This window comes from Zerene cesonia, chromosome 20 (assembly GCF_012273895.1).
Source record: "Zerene cesonia ecotype Mississippi chromosome 20, Zerene_cesonia_1.1, whole genome shotgun sequence".
NCBI lineage: Eukaryota > Metazoa > Arthropoda > Insecta > Lepidoptera > Pieridae > Zerene > Zerene cesonia.
In genome coordinates, this window is record NC_052121.1 from 4,160,979 (window position 1) to 4,177,735 (window position 16,757).

Consider the following 16,757-nt stretch of genomic DNA (forward strand, 5'->3'; position numbering starts at 1 on the left):
AGAGATGAATGATGACTAATGTCCAATCGGGGCAAAAGAGATACGATCCGGTAACATAACAGGTCAATAATGTGTGAGTCACACTTCACAGAAATGTCGTCACAGTTCCAGAGATGTTATGTAATTTTTTGTTGTGCTCATTTTACGTCATGCGGACTGCGGGTGACGAGGTCTCTACATGTCATCATTATGTGAACTCTAGATTTGCGGACTCTTTTGTACTTCAATTTAATTAAAGTTTATCTTGCAATATCGCTTCAAATAATTAAGCCCTTGATATGAATTTGATAACTGTGAATTGTTTCCGATGTCTTTATGGTTTGTTGTAGTATCATTTAATGTAATAATGAAACGATAAACCAGTAAACCGTTTTATAAGTTATCGTTTGGATTTTCCAGTATTGAGAGTTTCCTTGTACATTTCCCGTTGATTATAAATTGTACAAATTTAAATGCAATTATTAAATATGTTCAAAAGTAAGTAAATATGTTCAAAGTTTATAACTCAATTCTAAATTTAAAATTTGTTTAATAATTTAGCGTTAATATAGTTTCAATGAATTTTCAATAAAGTTTAAAACGTTGGTTGGAAGTATTCTAGTATCTACTATTAGATTTTTAATAAAATATATTATGCCACTGGCTTAAACAGGAAAATGTACAGTTGAAGTGGATAATCGGATAGTGAAGTAGAGTGTAACTTATGAATAGTTTCGATAAACGATAAAACAGCCGATTAAAAGTAGCGGTAAGCATAAAGGACTAAGGAAGAAATACGATGCAAGGGAATTTAATTACGTATTGAATACCAATGAAGCACAAATCAGTCAATACCCATTCTCCTCGTGGGCGCCTTGCCTACTTCTTGGCAAAGCTTTCTCGTCTATCTAACGATTAGCGAAGACTTGGTGACATTTCAAACTTGAACTTTATATTAAGGCTTTTTGGACTACAAATGCCGCGTTGAAACGGTGTCGTTATCAAACTTGGTCACTTTTGGATGCATCGGCGCAATATGCACATCAAGAGACATACATTGTGAAGGTCAGTTATGCATGCACAACAGTTAATGCGCGTCAAAACGAGATGGCCGTAACTTATATGAGTTTATTTGCGGAATTCACGTTATTGATTGCAATTTGTAATTAGGTAAATTAAGATGTTAATTAATCGCTTTTATTACCGCAGGTATACGTTTGAGGTACGCAGTTTGTTATTTGAATATATATGAATGAAGTATTTAAGAGAAAGATTAATAAAAATGTCGGGTAATTATCGTTAATGTTTAAAATAATAACAATCTACTAAAAAATATTTTCATACATTGTCAATAGGAGATTTAATACGTTTTAGGTGTACAATTAGATGGAAGTTTATTTTACAATTTATTTCAATAGTCATTATGCATATTTTATCGCAATCCGTTCCACCACTCGCAATTTATGAACAACACTCTGTTCAAGATAATAAGTACTGCGCGAGGAAATTTACTCAGCGTATATTATTACCAGGCAAAGGATAATAAAATAAGCGACTAATTCTAGTGTGTATATTTTCAGTGTAATAATATACAATAACCTAGCGATAGTTCACTTAACAATAGTGCCAGTATTAGATGTATTTGATGCGACTGATATTTTACCTCGCGTCGCTCCTAGAGCAATCCAAAAACCACGTCCACTGGTTTCATATTCACGTGTGTGTCTTGTTTATTATGAACTTTTAATCACTTATCGTGTCGGGCCGGGTGTCGCGTGATTAACTAGCAACCGAGTAATAGAAACGACACGTGCCCATCTCGCGGCGAATGCGGCGTGACTGGTGTGCCAGCCGGCCGGCTGATCGCAAACTTTACCCGGCGACCACAATGGCTAATTAGAATGGCGAGTGGCGCGGGCGCGGGGCGCGGGGCTAGCGGCCTATACCGTGTTCTACCCACCCACAAACCTTCGCATCCGCCTTATGGTGTAAACTGATGAGAACTTAACATAGCAATAAAATTAAATTAACAATTATGTAACTCCTAATATCGATTAATTGCCTCTCTATTTCAATATATTTTATTACAGATTATACATTTTAACGAGAATAGTCGGTTTCTCTGATCTCTCTTGCGCAGGGACTTACTAATAGCGCAAACCTTTTAAGTGCTTCAGTTATTATGGTAGCTAATCTGTTTAAATTGTCCTTTTTTAACCTCGACTCGTGCCATTTCGTTATCTAAACCTAATAGCCGTTTAACGAATAGTTGCGTAGATATTTAAATGTTACCGCGACGACCATGAGACAATACATGGTCGATAAAAAGTCTTTACAAAAAGAATGGCATTTTTCACGATAATTCTGTCGTCCTGATAAGTCAATGCCCTTTCAATGTCAGCGAGAGACTGGAGCGGTGGATTACTGACGTTATCAGTAAATGGATGTACGAATGTCGGTTCCGATTTCAATAACTATTTGTCTCTTGTTTATCTTTTTGACTGTTTTAGATACAGTTTTTTTGGGTCTTAGATAGAATATTCAATAGCCATATATAGATAAATTTAGTTTTTGTGTATTACGTTTTGTGATCGTGAGCAGTATTTATTACCAACATTCAAAATTGCAGCTGCCTTTTGATCTCAGCCATAATATATAATTTATTTCAAAATATACAGCTAGGATCTGACAAATTCAGATGACGTAATCGAAAATTAATTTATTATAGATAAATACCTATTGTGTCTTGAAATATTTAGTTTTACCAGAGGGCATAGCTATTTATAAACCGAATAGTGAACACGATAGAGTTTACTTTTGTGTGAAAATATTTCAGGACTCTATACATGAATGAGTTATACAAATGCTTTTAATGATTCCCAAATGAATTTTCAAATTTAGATGATTTAGAATTTTAATAAATAAAAGAAACGAGGGTATCCATGAATAAATTTTATTATTATTCCTCTTGTGACAGACATACAGAAAAACAGCTTAACTGTTGAGCTATAATTCTCAAATAATATAAATGTTCTCTAATCCTTTTTCTTTGGTTAACACGTACACGTAATATCACTTATATTTATGGCAATTAATACAGTTTTTCTCGAGATACTAATCTTCACCTAGACCACTCTTCCACGTTAAATTTGTGAACTTGTATCAGCACTAAGTCTATACCTACTCATTTATAAAGCGAGTTTGGTTTGTTTTCTTAAAAGCCGAAGAAGAGCCGATTTGATGAAATTTGGTACAGAGATAGTTTGAGACTCGAGAAAGGACAAGGGCGACTATGCAGGGAACTGCGTAAGTTCATACATAGGATAGTTTTTGTCCCGGATATACCAAGGGAGCGGGAACTATTCGGGGAAAACTCAATAGTGATGAGGTAGCTCTTAAATTTAAACATAATTGATGATTTATGTGTTTAGGAGCGAAACTTTTACCTTTAAATTTAATTAAAAAGTGAAGTCCCGTGTCCCCTAGTGGGGTATGGGACAGATGATGTACATCTGTTTGACTGATCGATTTTCTTTACGGACAAGTAGGTGAACAGTCTTCTGTGCCCTGCCAGACCGAGACTTTATTTTGTGCGTCCCCACCGGGAATTGAACCCAGGACCCTTCGGTTCTACGCTCATGCGTTAACCACTGTACCAAATCGGCGGACAGGCTTAAATTTAATTGCGGCCCTGTAATTCTCGGCCGCTGTTATTACCGTAACATTTGTTACGGTTATAGTTTATATTGAAGCAGATTTTCGTTTACAAAACAATATCCATGACTAATGCAGTGTTATTCATCTTTATGGGTTTGCCAACTTGCGTTTACAAGATTTTGTACGATTCAAGTATTCAAGGACAATGCTGCAAAAACGAAAGCGTTGTTAAGTGCGTAACAATTTTTTTCTGAAGAGGTTTTAATTTAAAAACTCATAAGAAATTTATGTGTTTAATTATGTGTATTATAAGACATGTATGTGTTTTTGTCCTGAATTTAAATGAACTGCTGAAATTGTTTCTGTAGGATCTCCAATAGAGACATAAAAGAATAAGTTTTACGTATTTGTCATGCGTTAACATTCATATTATATATTTCTTGGTACTAAGGTTTAAAAATCACTTCGAACGGCTGCATAAAAAATACACGTGCGACAAAGATATGAATGCATTCACTTTGAGATTAAGTAAGAGATGTAAAAATATGAGTAGGTATTACTATTACCATCATATCGATGATCAAATAACACTAAAATTTTATTCACGAACACCTTTCTTCTAAAAAGATATTGTCATGAAATTTTGAAAACCACCTGCAAGCAAACAAATAACATTCAAAGCAATGATAGTACAAAAGACTTATAAAACCTATATAATGTATAAAGAAACCGTACGTAAACATGTATATTGATATGAGATTGACCTTTTACAATAATATTTTAATCTTGAATAAGTACTGTTACGTCTGAGTCACAATATGCAGTCCGAACAAAGTTTTTACTCATTTCACGTATGACTAAACAGCATGAGTTATTTCATTCACTGGCGAAGTAGTCCAATGACCAATGTTTACACACATTTATATATTTTATGTCTGTACAAATATAAATGTTTTCATTTCTTAGATAAGATTACACGGATATCCAGGAGATCGGTCATAACAAAAATTAGTACAATTGCATCCACCTTAGACTTTAGAATATGAAATCAGAACTAATTGAATTTAGACGCGATTTAATTTTTAAAGTGAAAATAGTACATAAATAATACACCTTCAGAATAAAAACTTTTGGTCATGTATCTCTATAAATTTCAAGACATGTACCGAACCTAATAATCGTTAATGTTAATATAACAAAAGTATTTTTCTATTCAAAAATACTTTAAGAATGTTCAATGCAATAGTTACGCTTGATTTATCAAAAGAGTGATTCATCATCCATTCACGAGGCGGTTAATCGTAAAAGTGTAAGCATGGCGCATAACATAGAGCACATTTTACCTGCCGATGCGCGTGCGCAGGCTACATAGCCTATGAGTCAGCCCAAGCATCCTGTTCCACCTTTGTGGAACTTTCACGAATTTCGTAAAAAATATAGCAACGGTTTTTTAAATCCTTCCATACATCGTCATGCACAAATTTAAATTAAATTGTATAATTTGATAGGTTAAAAAGATAATATTTATTTCATTCTCCTTTACGATGGAGTACAATGTAGAATCACTACATATTTATTTAGTATAAAACAAAGTCGCTCTCTTTGTCCCTATGTCGCTATTTATACTAAAATATTTAAAACTACGCAACGGTTTTTGATGGGTTTTTTTTAATAGATAGAGTGAATCACTCTCAGAGGAAGTTTTATATGTATAATAACGTTTTCATCCTACTCCGAATTTAACGCGCGTGAAGCCGCGGGCAAAAGACAGTGTACATATAAATATATATTTTAAGCAGTATACAGTGATCACGTTAAGGATAAATAACTAAACAGTAAACACTAATGCTACTATATTATTACTGCGATAGTACTAATTATTGTTTAAGTAATTAAATTGTTTATTCGCCTTAGTAAATATTTATAACTTACTATCAAATCATATAAACCTGACGCATTCTTTAATGCTTGGTAAAATGGTGTTGAGTCACAACTGATTCACATACCAAATACATATATTTGCATAATCGTTATTAAAAAAAATATTATGTAAAAACTATTGATGAAATCATTGGGAAATTACATTAAACAAGCAAACTCTTAAAATAAATTTGCTTTGGTAAGTGTTTGAATAATTTTGATTTATGACCTAATTAACAAGTCATTAACTGAAATAATTATGTTATTACTGTGCTACCTTGCGCAGTAATGAAATATCCCTATTATTTACAATATTAAATGGGAATTTAGTAAAAAAAATATAAAGACAATTCAAATAACTATTTGTTATTAAAAACGCTTCGTTGTTAATTAAGATAAAATCAATTTAGGAATCTTTATTTATCATCTACCCCGGAAGACTGGAGCTAAAATTAACGAAGGCAGTCATATCATAAAACAATTTACAAAGCCTTAAAACAAAGGCTTCCCGGAAGACGAGAATTAGCTTTGATTAGTGTGCGGATGTTCGTATCTGGTGTTATTTATAATCTTTGTAAGATGTGGATTAAAAATAAACCATGTTTACTCTTCTATGATCAGGCGATGCTCTAATGAGTAATTCCAATTAACCGATTTCCAAAAATGGAGGTACGACGTCAATTAACGATTGATTTTTTCTTTGCAGAATGATTATTCAGAACTTTCTCGAGGATTCATGAGTCATATACGTTTCGTATATAATGCTTAAAATTATGAATTGAGTCTCGATGACTTTATTTTAAATAAAATAGGTACTGAGTGCAACTGCAGTTTCGTTATCATAATTTCAAAAAATAACTAAAATATCACATTTACTCTTAGCAGTTTATACATATTGATAGTATCTGCGTACATCTATATTATTTAATTTGCAAATAAATACATAGGAACAATTGTAATATTGGATACTTTATTTATATTTCTTTAACCTATGTACAATAAGGAAACAATAACGAAAGAATTTAGGCGTGGATTTTAAGCGAGACATGCAAAAATAAGATGTACAAATAAATACAATCTAAATGTAAATAAAATCAATGTACAAACAAACAAAAGAGAGCAGTGGTGGCTCAGTGGTGAGAACCTCGGACTTCAAAATCGATAAGTCGGGGTTCGAGACCGGGCGAGCGTGCAGGAAATAAATTGATTTTTCAATTTATCTGCGCATGTAGATAATATCACTACTGCTCACGGTGAAGGAAAACATCGTGAGGAAACCGGCATGTCCGAGAATTAAAAGTTCGACGACATGTGACATCTGCCAACCCGCACTTGGCCAGCGTGGTGGATTATGGCCTGAACCCTCATAGGAGGCCTGTGTCCCAGCAATGGGAACATATATGGGCTGATGATGATGATGACAAACAAACAAAGTATTTAAAATTTTAAAAAGTTTCATGCATTTCCCGTCACCTTACATCGTGCAATGTAACATACCCATCGAGCAGACTTTGTGCTTTTTTCTGGTGAGAGCAGAGATTCTTCTGAACGTACCTGTTAACAAAACAAAAATCAAAGTTATAACATATCATATATCTAAATAACCAAAAAATATAGGATAACATGGTATAAAAGTAAAGGAACGATTATGAAAACAATTAATCTAATTAGAATATTTTCCCATTAGGTACTCACGATAATTATTTAAGAAAATAATAACCATTTTTCAACCGTTTGTAGAATTGATTGACGTTGATTAAAACAATTAAATATCTCATATAATTGCTGATTACCTGTATAAAGGTGATTCATCAATGTTTATGAATGATTGACTCATAGTTCGTTTACCCTATTGTTTGTATTTTGTCATGTGTCACAGATTTATCATAGGTATCTTATGGGAGAAACAACGATTATATAAATTAATTTTCATAAATAAATTCTCAAATAAATGTAGACAACCTTCGCGCAAAATAGTAATTGAATTATATGGTAATCTTTAAATCTCGACAAATCATAGTGCCGTAGCAACCATTATCACTTGCGGTCAAGACAAATCTAAATAGAGATATTAAGCCGAAGCTGTATGGGTCGGTCAGTGATTGCCGGTTGTTATCATCAGAAGTGGGCTGAAGATAAAGCGATTTAAATCGTCAACGTCCAATAATTTGAATTCAGTGCGAGCAATTTAATTCAGCTTAAGACGTCGCGTGGGCACATTGCATTGCAGCTCATAAGTGCGTTATAAAACTCGATAAACGACGCGCCAGTAGGCGGCCGGAAGAGTCAACCGCTGAGTGTTAGTGGACTTCCTACTTAGACGGCAGCTATTCGACGGAAACGCTATTTTTGGCGCCCACAGTTGTTTCCTCTGAGGAAAGTTCATTAAAGGGTATAATTTCATACTTTATAAAAAAATCAAAGACATGCCTTTTTCATCTCCAATAGAGTTATAAATTAAGGATCATCTAGAAGCTTTAGAAAACATTCCTACAAGTTAATTATTGCTATTCACGTGTCAATATTGCTTTTTAAGATTAGTTAAAAAAAATATGATGAAGAAACATTGAATATTACAGAAAAAAATTACGTAAAAAGGCTTCCGAAAATAAAAAGTTGCACAAAGGAATCCGGGAACATTCCAAACTGGATTCTTCACTCCTTCAATGCACTTTAACGTTCCCACCGATGAGTACCGTTGGAATGCTGAGAATGTATTGGTCACCATTTTAAAGGAAATCCCTATATTGTACCAGTGGTTTTTGAGCATTTTGTGCTTTTAGCGCTGACTTATTCAAATTGTAAATTGGCTTTTTTTGCTATAGAATAATAGAGTCTATCTCTTGTATTCAAAGATCATTATTGACTAAGTCTCTATAAGCTAGTGTGTTTAGAAAAAATGTTACTACTGGTTGGTTTTTTGATAAAAAAAAAATAATAATATGCACTGTGCGAAACACTATGATGATGTATGATTATTCTGATTGGATGTGGCAATTCATTATAAATGATTTATTTCAATTTACCTTGACCTATCTTAGCGCAAGGAGTTTAATGATATCTAAATTAAAATCGTTGATATGAAGGGGCGAAGATTTATGGCGTAACAATCTTGATCGCAGTAATTTGAAGCTGCTCCCCTAAAGCGGCCTTAGTGATTGTTTATTATGAATTTTAAAATTGAATTACGTTCGTTAAATGTACATTTTCTGTATGCAGGGACAGTTTTATAGTTGACACATAGCAATCTCGTACCTTTGAATTTATCAATTTGTATGATACATCATTCATAGAAAATAGTATGAACAAATATGGATTGTTTTTTATAAGGTTAAATCTACCAGTTTTTTCTGAATTTTAACAAATAACGTAAAGTCAAACTACCAAATATAAATTTTTCTTTTAACGGTTTTTATTGAATAGTAATACGATTCTCTGAATTATTTAAGTGAGAACATTTTATACGACGCACACACATATATATCGTAATAAATGATAAACAAACGTAGAAAATCCTTACCACTTTTATAAATTCATTAATATGTGTTTGTCTTTATTTGGAACGGAGCGTTTTTTGTGATATATGATCTATTCTCAATTCTTCTATCTATTTGTGTCTACTTACTTAGAAGATTAAACAGGAAGAGGTACATCTCATTTCCATAGGAACATCTATTATGATGCGCATTTGTATCACTCCGAAATTTATAAATTCTAATAGAAATAGATAGCGCTAAATTAAAGATGCGACATGTATGATAAGTGCTCATTTTCATTGACTTCGCAGACAATCTAGAGAACATCTAGACCAAAACAAAGATTTAAAAATAGAAAATATGCATCTACATCATGAGCCACTTATCTAAAAGAACGAAACTTCAAAATATCTATAATGTCGTAGGTACCTAACATTATCTAATCGACATTACACCTATATAAAAAATTAAGGATTTCGTTACACTTTGGAAATATGGAAGGAAGGAAAAGCTTCATAATAGAATAATACGCGTAGTAACACTGATAATACATTACAATATGTTTCTGGCAAAGCGGTTCATTTGTTCTGTGTATTGTTTACAAAATGTGGCAGCTTTATCCTTAAACATCGTTCCACGAGCAGTTTAAAATTGCAAGCAGTAAAATTATTGTTACCATGTTGTTTTTAGGGCATGCAGAGGCTTGTTATCAAGACTGCGGGCATATCAAAGGGAACATCACTTGGAACGATTTAAATTCTTGCAATTATAATACCAAGGTTTAAATTCCCTCGTTTTAATGTTTGTCCAGATGCAGCGGATGTACCCTTTAACCTGTGTACGAGTTGAAGAAATCTCGCCTTTAAATTTATGATGTTTGGTTCAATCTCCGTATAATCGCACATTTCGCAATGGTTGTAGGTCATACATATATCTATACGTAAGTTGGTACCTACAGTTTGCATTGCAGTAGACCTTGTATGAACCATATTAAACAAATAAGTGTAGCGCATGTGAATTAAGAGAAAAGTTGAAATGAGCTCTTTTGTTAAATGAACCTTTGTAGTAGTTTGAGAAAGGGAACCAGCATATTCGATATTTATCAATGAGTTGAGGGATATGGCTATTTTGTTTTTCTTTCATACGAGGCAAATATGAAAGGCGTCGAGCTGTAAATAAGTAATTTTTTCTCGGATTATTTTTAAAAAATACGAAGAATGGGATTCATTAAGGATATCATTTGTTATAAAATTATTAATATAGGTAACAGATATTATTTCCATTAAAGGTAACCTATTTTATGCCTATATCGTTATGCTAAATTCTATGACTAAACTAATTGTGTTGTATCCATTAATATTTATGAAATTAACCAGGTATGTTTTGTATGTGCATTAATTTATTTTATTAATTTTAATCGACATTTTGCCATAAAAATTTACAGTGCTTCATTATATTTACCGCCTTTGGTATATGATTCCTTTTTAGTATCATACGCGGATAATTTATTGCTTTATAGAAAAATAACTAGTTTCTACATATTAAGGGTATAAATAAAAAACTTGGTTTATTACTGGAGTTACCTATCTTTAGTCAAGTATGAATGTAAGACAATAAAGGATGTGAATATAAATATACTAAAACGAAAGGAGCCCTGTGTGGTGTACGGCATACGTAATCAATTTTATTCAAAATAATAAATTACATTTACTTGTGGGTTAATAATGTACACTTATAGGTCGATATAATTATATACTCGGTTCGGGATATTTATTGGTGTGATTATAATACAATGCATCCCTCGTCGTCTTTAACTAAAATTAAATTTCGGATGAAATTACATTTAAAAATTCCGAGGAAACAATATGCTATATATACGTGCTTTATAAAGTCGAATGAAAACAGTTGCTCATAATTTATAATTTATTAGTAGAACAGCCATGTGAATAATTGTGTATATTGGATATTATTTAATATCTATAATATTTGTTAGTCTATTTTACTGTCTTACCTTCTTTGGAAAGAAAATTTTCGGTTTTCCGGTATATGTGGTATATGAAGCCATATTTTCGATTTTCGTAACAACCATAATTTGATAAAACACTTATTTCGCTACGAATAAACACTGGATCACACGGTAAATGTTACGGGTTTCGAGAATTTTCGGCGGTCACGTGTAAACTCGTGGTGAATTTAAACTACTATTAAGATTTCATTGTCACTGTTTATGAACAAAATCACCAAGATGTGTCTGTTTATTTTCCCGCAATTATTATGTTGAGACGTTAGGAGTCCACGTCACCGTCGTTGATATTACGTGTTTTTCGAATTCATTTATATCATACACTCTCGTTTCGTCACAATATGTTATAAAATAAGCATGATTTATTAAATTCATTCAACTTAAGTCACATTTTAAAAGCGACGCGGATGCATATGATGCTTAATACGTAACACCACGCATAAGCTTCGGTTCAAACTGAATTTTCGTCTGCCTCAACTGTTGCTTTTTATCAATTCAGGGGAACGTCCCCCCGCGCATCTCCCGTCTCTGTCACTCCTTCAATTCATTAGACAACGAAAAAGCGACAGCATTATTTACGCACTTCATCCGCAATACATAAACGGGTAAGATAATGAAATATAATACTAAGTACATACGTATAATACGCATGTGTGTATTTATTATTACTTTGTGTCTTGAGAACCATAAAACAACTTTGCCCTGTACAGTACTTATTTGGATTGAAAGTAATTATTGAAATAATTTAAATGAAGCGCAATTGTTGTCAAATTAAACAAAAAATAAATTAACAACGTAATTTTAAATTAAGATCACAGAAATCACAGACAACATTATACTTTAAGATTTGCTTTCATCTCTTTATAAATTATTTCATTCTTTATATTACTAGAGAGATAGAGACACCTCGTCTCTATCTGAGAAAGCAGAGATTTAAAAAAATAATGTTTATTTTTAGATTTAAGTTTACCTTAAAAAAAGGTTAAAATAATACAATTTCTTCTTCGATAACAACACGTTGTCAATGAACTCTATCTATTGAAATTATACGATATTTATTAGTTACTTACTACTTTTATATTTTTTTAAAGTTACTATAGAATGTAGTACTAGAATGTACTTATGTTGAATATCATGCTTTTTTAGCTACTTAATAGTAACATTTATATACAAATAAATTAAAAAAATAAGAGCCAATATCCTCGATGAAGATTATTAAATTTTATGCGGTAAAATGAATTTCAAATTTCTTTGTTTAGTTCCTTTCAAATAAGGAAGCGATTAATTCAAACATCCAAGAATGGAGGCCCCATATAAAGCCATATGTTATAATTTATTACGTTTTTGTTGTCCGTACGTACGTCGGGTCACTGCATGCATATCCAAAATGCGAAAATCAAGTTTACAAAAACACTAACATTAAAAGTCCTTTTTATCATTCGACAGTTAGATAGCGCTGATCTTGCCAATATAGAATATGAATTTATTTCGTTATCTGTACCTTCAACTTTGCACCTATACCATAAATAAAAATGCAACCAATAATAATATACAGTCAAAACCGTTTATAACGACATCGTTTACAACGACCTATCGGTTATTACAGCTAGATTGTATGGTCCCGTCCGAATCCCTAGTAAAATATTCAGTAAACAAACCGCTTATAACGACATCGGATACAGCGACATATCGCTTACAACGACGAAATTTTATCGATATTCATCGGCTATAACGACCAACCGCTCCTTGTCCCAGCAACGAACAGTTTGATACTGATGATACTCATACCTTGAAGCGTATGAAATGTAAAATGCAAAAAATATTTGAGACTGGGTTAAAAAAAAGACAGACCAAAATGACTGATTATGTACTTAGTAACTAGTGTAGTTTTATATCTCGTAACTGTTAGTCGCTAAATACATTTTGTATTCTAATTATTTCGTAATAAATATTTTTATTTCTTTTCTAACTCGTTTACATACTTAACCTATACTTATACTAGATAGATAACTATGATAATAAAACTACTGTATTTGTGTATATGACGGTGTTGCTTATAACGACTATCGGATATAACGTCGGCAACTATACGGTCCCTTCGATGTCGCTATAAACGGTTTTGACTGTACTTGCTTTCTGTCCGCGGCTTCGCTCGTGTGAACAACATAATTTTGTACTTGCTTCGTGAATTTTCAGAGGCAGTAGTTTTTACGACTTTAGATGGTACCTATATGTCATCAACGATTTATTTTAGTATAAAACCAACTTAGACTTCTATTTTATATTTATAGACTAGATCATCTAATGACACTTCATTAAATAATATATTGGGACGGTTACAAGGCCCCGTTAAAAATATTTTTTTCAAACAAAATTTACACAATTAGTTTAATCTTATATTAGTCTATCATCATGTAAAATCACGTTAAATGGACAACCAGATAACAAGACATACATACGAAAAGAAAAAAATTATAATCATTGATTTGGGACCTATAAAATAATATTTTCTGTCTTACTCTTATCATTAGAGTATGGTAAGGGTATAAAATAGATGTTGGCCAATTCTCAGACCAATCCGATATGCACACAAAATTTCATGAAAATTGGTTCAGTCGTTACGGAGAAGTATAGTTACTAACATTGTGTCACGAGAATTGTATATATATAGAGATATGTGTCAAATATTCATCAATATTTTAACGTTTATACTATTTTTTATATTCCGAAATACTCTTCCTTTCTTCTAATTACAATTGTATGTCACACATTGTAGATATTTATATTTGTTTATCTATATACATAGTCTTATTCTAGAAGTGTTGTATTCCAACTATAGAAGTTTAAAATCAAAGCTTTCATTGAGATGAAACATCAAAATGTACAAAATCAAAATAACTACGTTAGAATTACGTTTATACTCAGATTATTTCAGTCGGTTTACTCAAAAGTATCACTATAATGGTAATAATAAAACGCAAAAATAGAAAGCATTGACACATAAGCGACACAACGGCGTCGTCTGCCATCTCATGGTATACGTGGCTTCTGGCGAGCGAGGCTTGGCGCCTATTGCACTATTTTCATACCCTTTGACTCAATGTCTTTGTCAATCGTCATGTGGGATTTCAAATACTGGTCGGAAATTGACTTATTCGAATTTATTGTAACAGTGCTTCGGTAAGTATTTAAGGTAATTCTACAATAAAAAAGGGAGCAAGAAGTTATTTTACAAAAAAAAGGACCCAGTTTTAGGGCTTGACTCATCGGATTCTTTATAATTTCACTAGCATACCCGGTCACACGTTGCTGAGTAATAATCAAAAATATTAAGATTGTAAATAATTGGGACAATTAATCGAAATAAAAACTATCCTATATGTTAAGTTGCACTAAAATACACATAAAATGCCAAATTTCATCAAAATCGGTTGAGTTGGTGAAGAGTTCATTGGGAACATTCATCATGACACTGGATTTTTATATATAATTTCATAATGTTAAAATTACTCGAATTAGGTACTATGTAAAAGAAAGTTTGTATTTTATCACGCGAATTAATCATTGATAAAATGAGTTTAAAGTTAAGGAAAACATACCTCAGGAAACATTTTAATCGTATTTACTTTAGTCGAATACTTAGCACAAAACGAATTTCCACGTATACAAGAAGTCACAGTTTTCTTCATTTTCATGATTCACAAAACACAATCACCTTACGTTTCACCTTTTAATTAGTCACTTGTATACGTCTGTATCAAATAGTAGTTATATTAATTCTGTTGTTAAGTGAAATGAAAATAAATCCGTGTTCTTTTTCAGATTATTCAGCTGTTTTTATTGAGCGACCGATATAATTAACAATTCCGCGATTTGTTGATCATTATGCAATCAAAATTAGTACAAGATTTGACTCGTTCATCACGTATTACATTGACGTTATTAAGATTTAATGGAAACGTAACATACTTTCTATATTAGAGACCGAGTTTTGTTTAAAATTTTACATTTAGAAGACTGCTTTTTGCAATTGTGACGCAGAAATGCCGGTCATATATGTATGCACAATCTAAAGGTATATAAAATTCTCGTATATATATATCGGGTAGGTCTGAGAATCGGCCAACGTATAGACGTTAGGGGTCCATTGGGGGTCTTAAAAATAGTTTAAGACCCCTAATGGATTGCTAGTAAATATGTATTTTACTGTTATAATAAAATTAATATGCAAAGAAATAAAAGAAAACTACAGATACACAGACCTGTATAATTGTGGCAATGATAGTACGGTAATTTATAATCTGACAATGGCAACGCTTTCCATCAGCGATTAGAGCAATTTTAATGTGGATGTTAAAGGAAGATAAATTTAATAATCTATTTAATATCTTGCTGGTCTCGAATCCCTTTAAATTATAGGGTATATAAAATAATCAATCACTTTTTCCCTACTCCATATTACCACGGACCTCTAATACCGTTTAAGAAAACCTTGAAGGTTTCCTTAAAGCTCCTCAAGCCTCTCGTAATTGGAAACTTTAACGCACCAGTACAACCATGTAAAACTTTCATGGATCGTTTCATTTTATCACATAGTTATGACATAAATAAATTTGATCGTACTAACATTCATAATTATAACAAAAAATCATTTGCTACGTGTGTTTTTTATTTGACTGGAATTACCCCGATACCCGCTGCAAACCCAGTAAAATAAGATAGATTTTTAACAGAATCTCTTACGGATTTATAATATTTACTACATAGTCGCAGCCTTACATCTAATAGTATATTTTGAAACTGACGATGGAAAGCCCTTATATGACCTTTTGATACCTAGCAAGTATCAGAAACATTTATATGTATAGTAACCCGTATTATATTTCACTATCTCATGCTTATAGTAAACGTTCATGGAATTAGATTTTCATACAAGCATTTTAAATAAGATCCGGTCAATGCACTTGCGGCACCCACTTTATGCGATTTGTTTTTACGTGCGATTTTGACATCACAATAAAGTGCTGATAAGCATTTGTGTATACTTTTATATGACACGTACATAATTGAACTGTTATTAAAAGAGTCCACTCAATATAAATGATTTAAAATTAAATTTAACCATGATGTAGTAAAAAAACTCAATGGTTCTCAAATTGAACTATTATTCCTTTAATATAAATAATCAGCTTAGTATCAAAATATGAATGCATTTCAATATGCTCGTAAGTTTGAAGAATTTTATATTAAAAAGCTTATCACCAGCTCTTTCAATAGAAATAATATAATGCAAATAACATACATTTTCAACACGTGCTAGATATAAATTCTCATTAAAAATCACGTATGTTTTGTATTCTATAAAAAGATGTAACAAACAATTGCTACCAAATGCAAATCATGTATCGCTGACCAAGAGAAATTGGATATTTCGCCGAGACAACGAGACGCGTGGGAAGCTACACAAAAAACGAACGGCGTGAGGTAAATACTAAACAAAATATACGTTCTAACATGTACATTAGATCATAAATGCTTCATTTTTGGAGCTCAAAACGATAGCGACACTGCTACTAATATTATGAATTATTTATGATGAATTTGCACGCATGACAGTAATGTTTAAATCAAATCGTTGACCTCAAAGCTCACTAGCACCTATATTCTCAATGTATATGTGTGTCCAATGTCCATATATTTGC

The 16,757-nt window shown here is 32.1% G+C and overlaps 1 protein-coding gene across 5 annotated transcripts in view; it reads right to left on the reverse strand.

Moving 5' to 3' along the window:
* The window catches only part of LOC119834792 (NAD(+) hydrolase sarm1-like), a 44,927-nt gene that overhangs the window by 13,113 nt on the left and 15,057 nt on the right, over nt 1-16,757 (reverse strand). For 2 of the 5 annotated variants that reach the window (XM_038359292.1, XM_038359293.1), the window contains one exon: nt 7,054-7,110. The exons of 1 other annotated variant lie outside the window; for it this stretch is intronic. In XM_038359292.1, coding sequence (XP_038215220.1) covers nt 7,054-7,110 — 57 coding nt within the window. Of the gene's footprint in view, nt 1-7,053; nt 7,111-11,043; nt 11,507-16,757 lie in introns of those variants that run through there. 2 more of the 5 variants (XM_038359295.1, XM_038359296.1) reach the window with 2 other exon arrangements.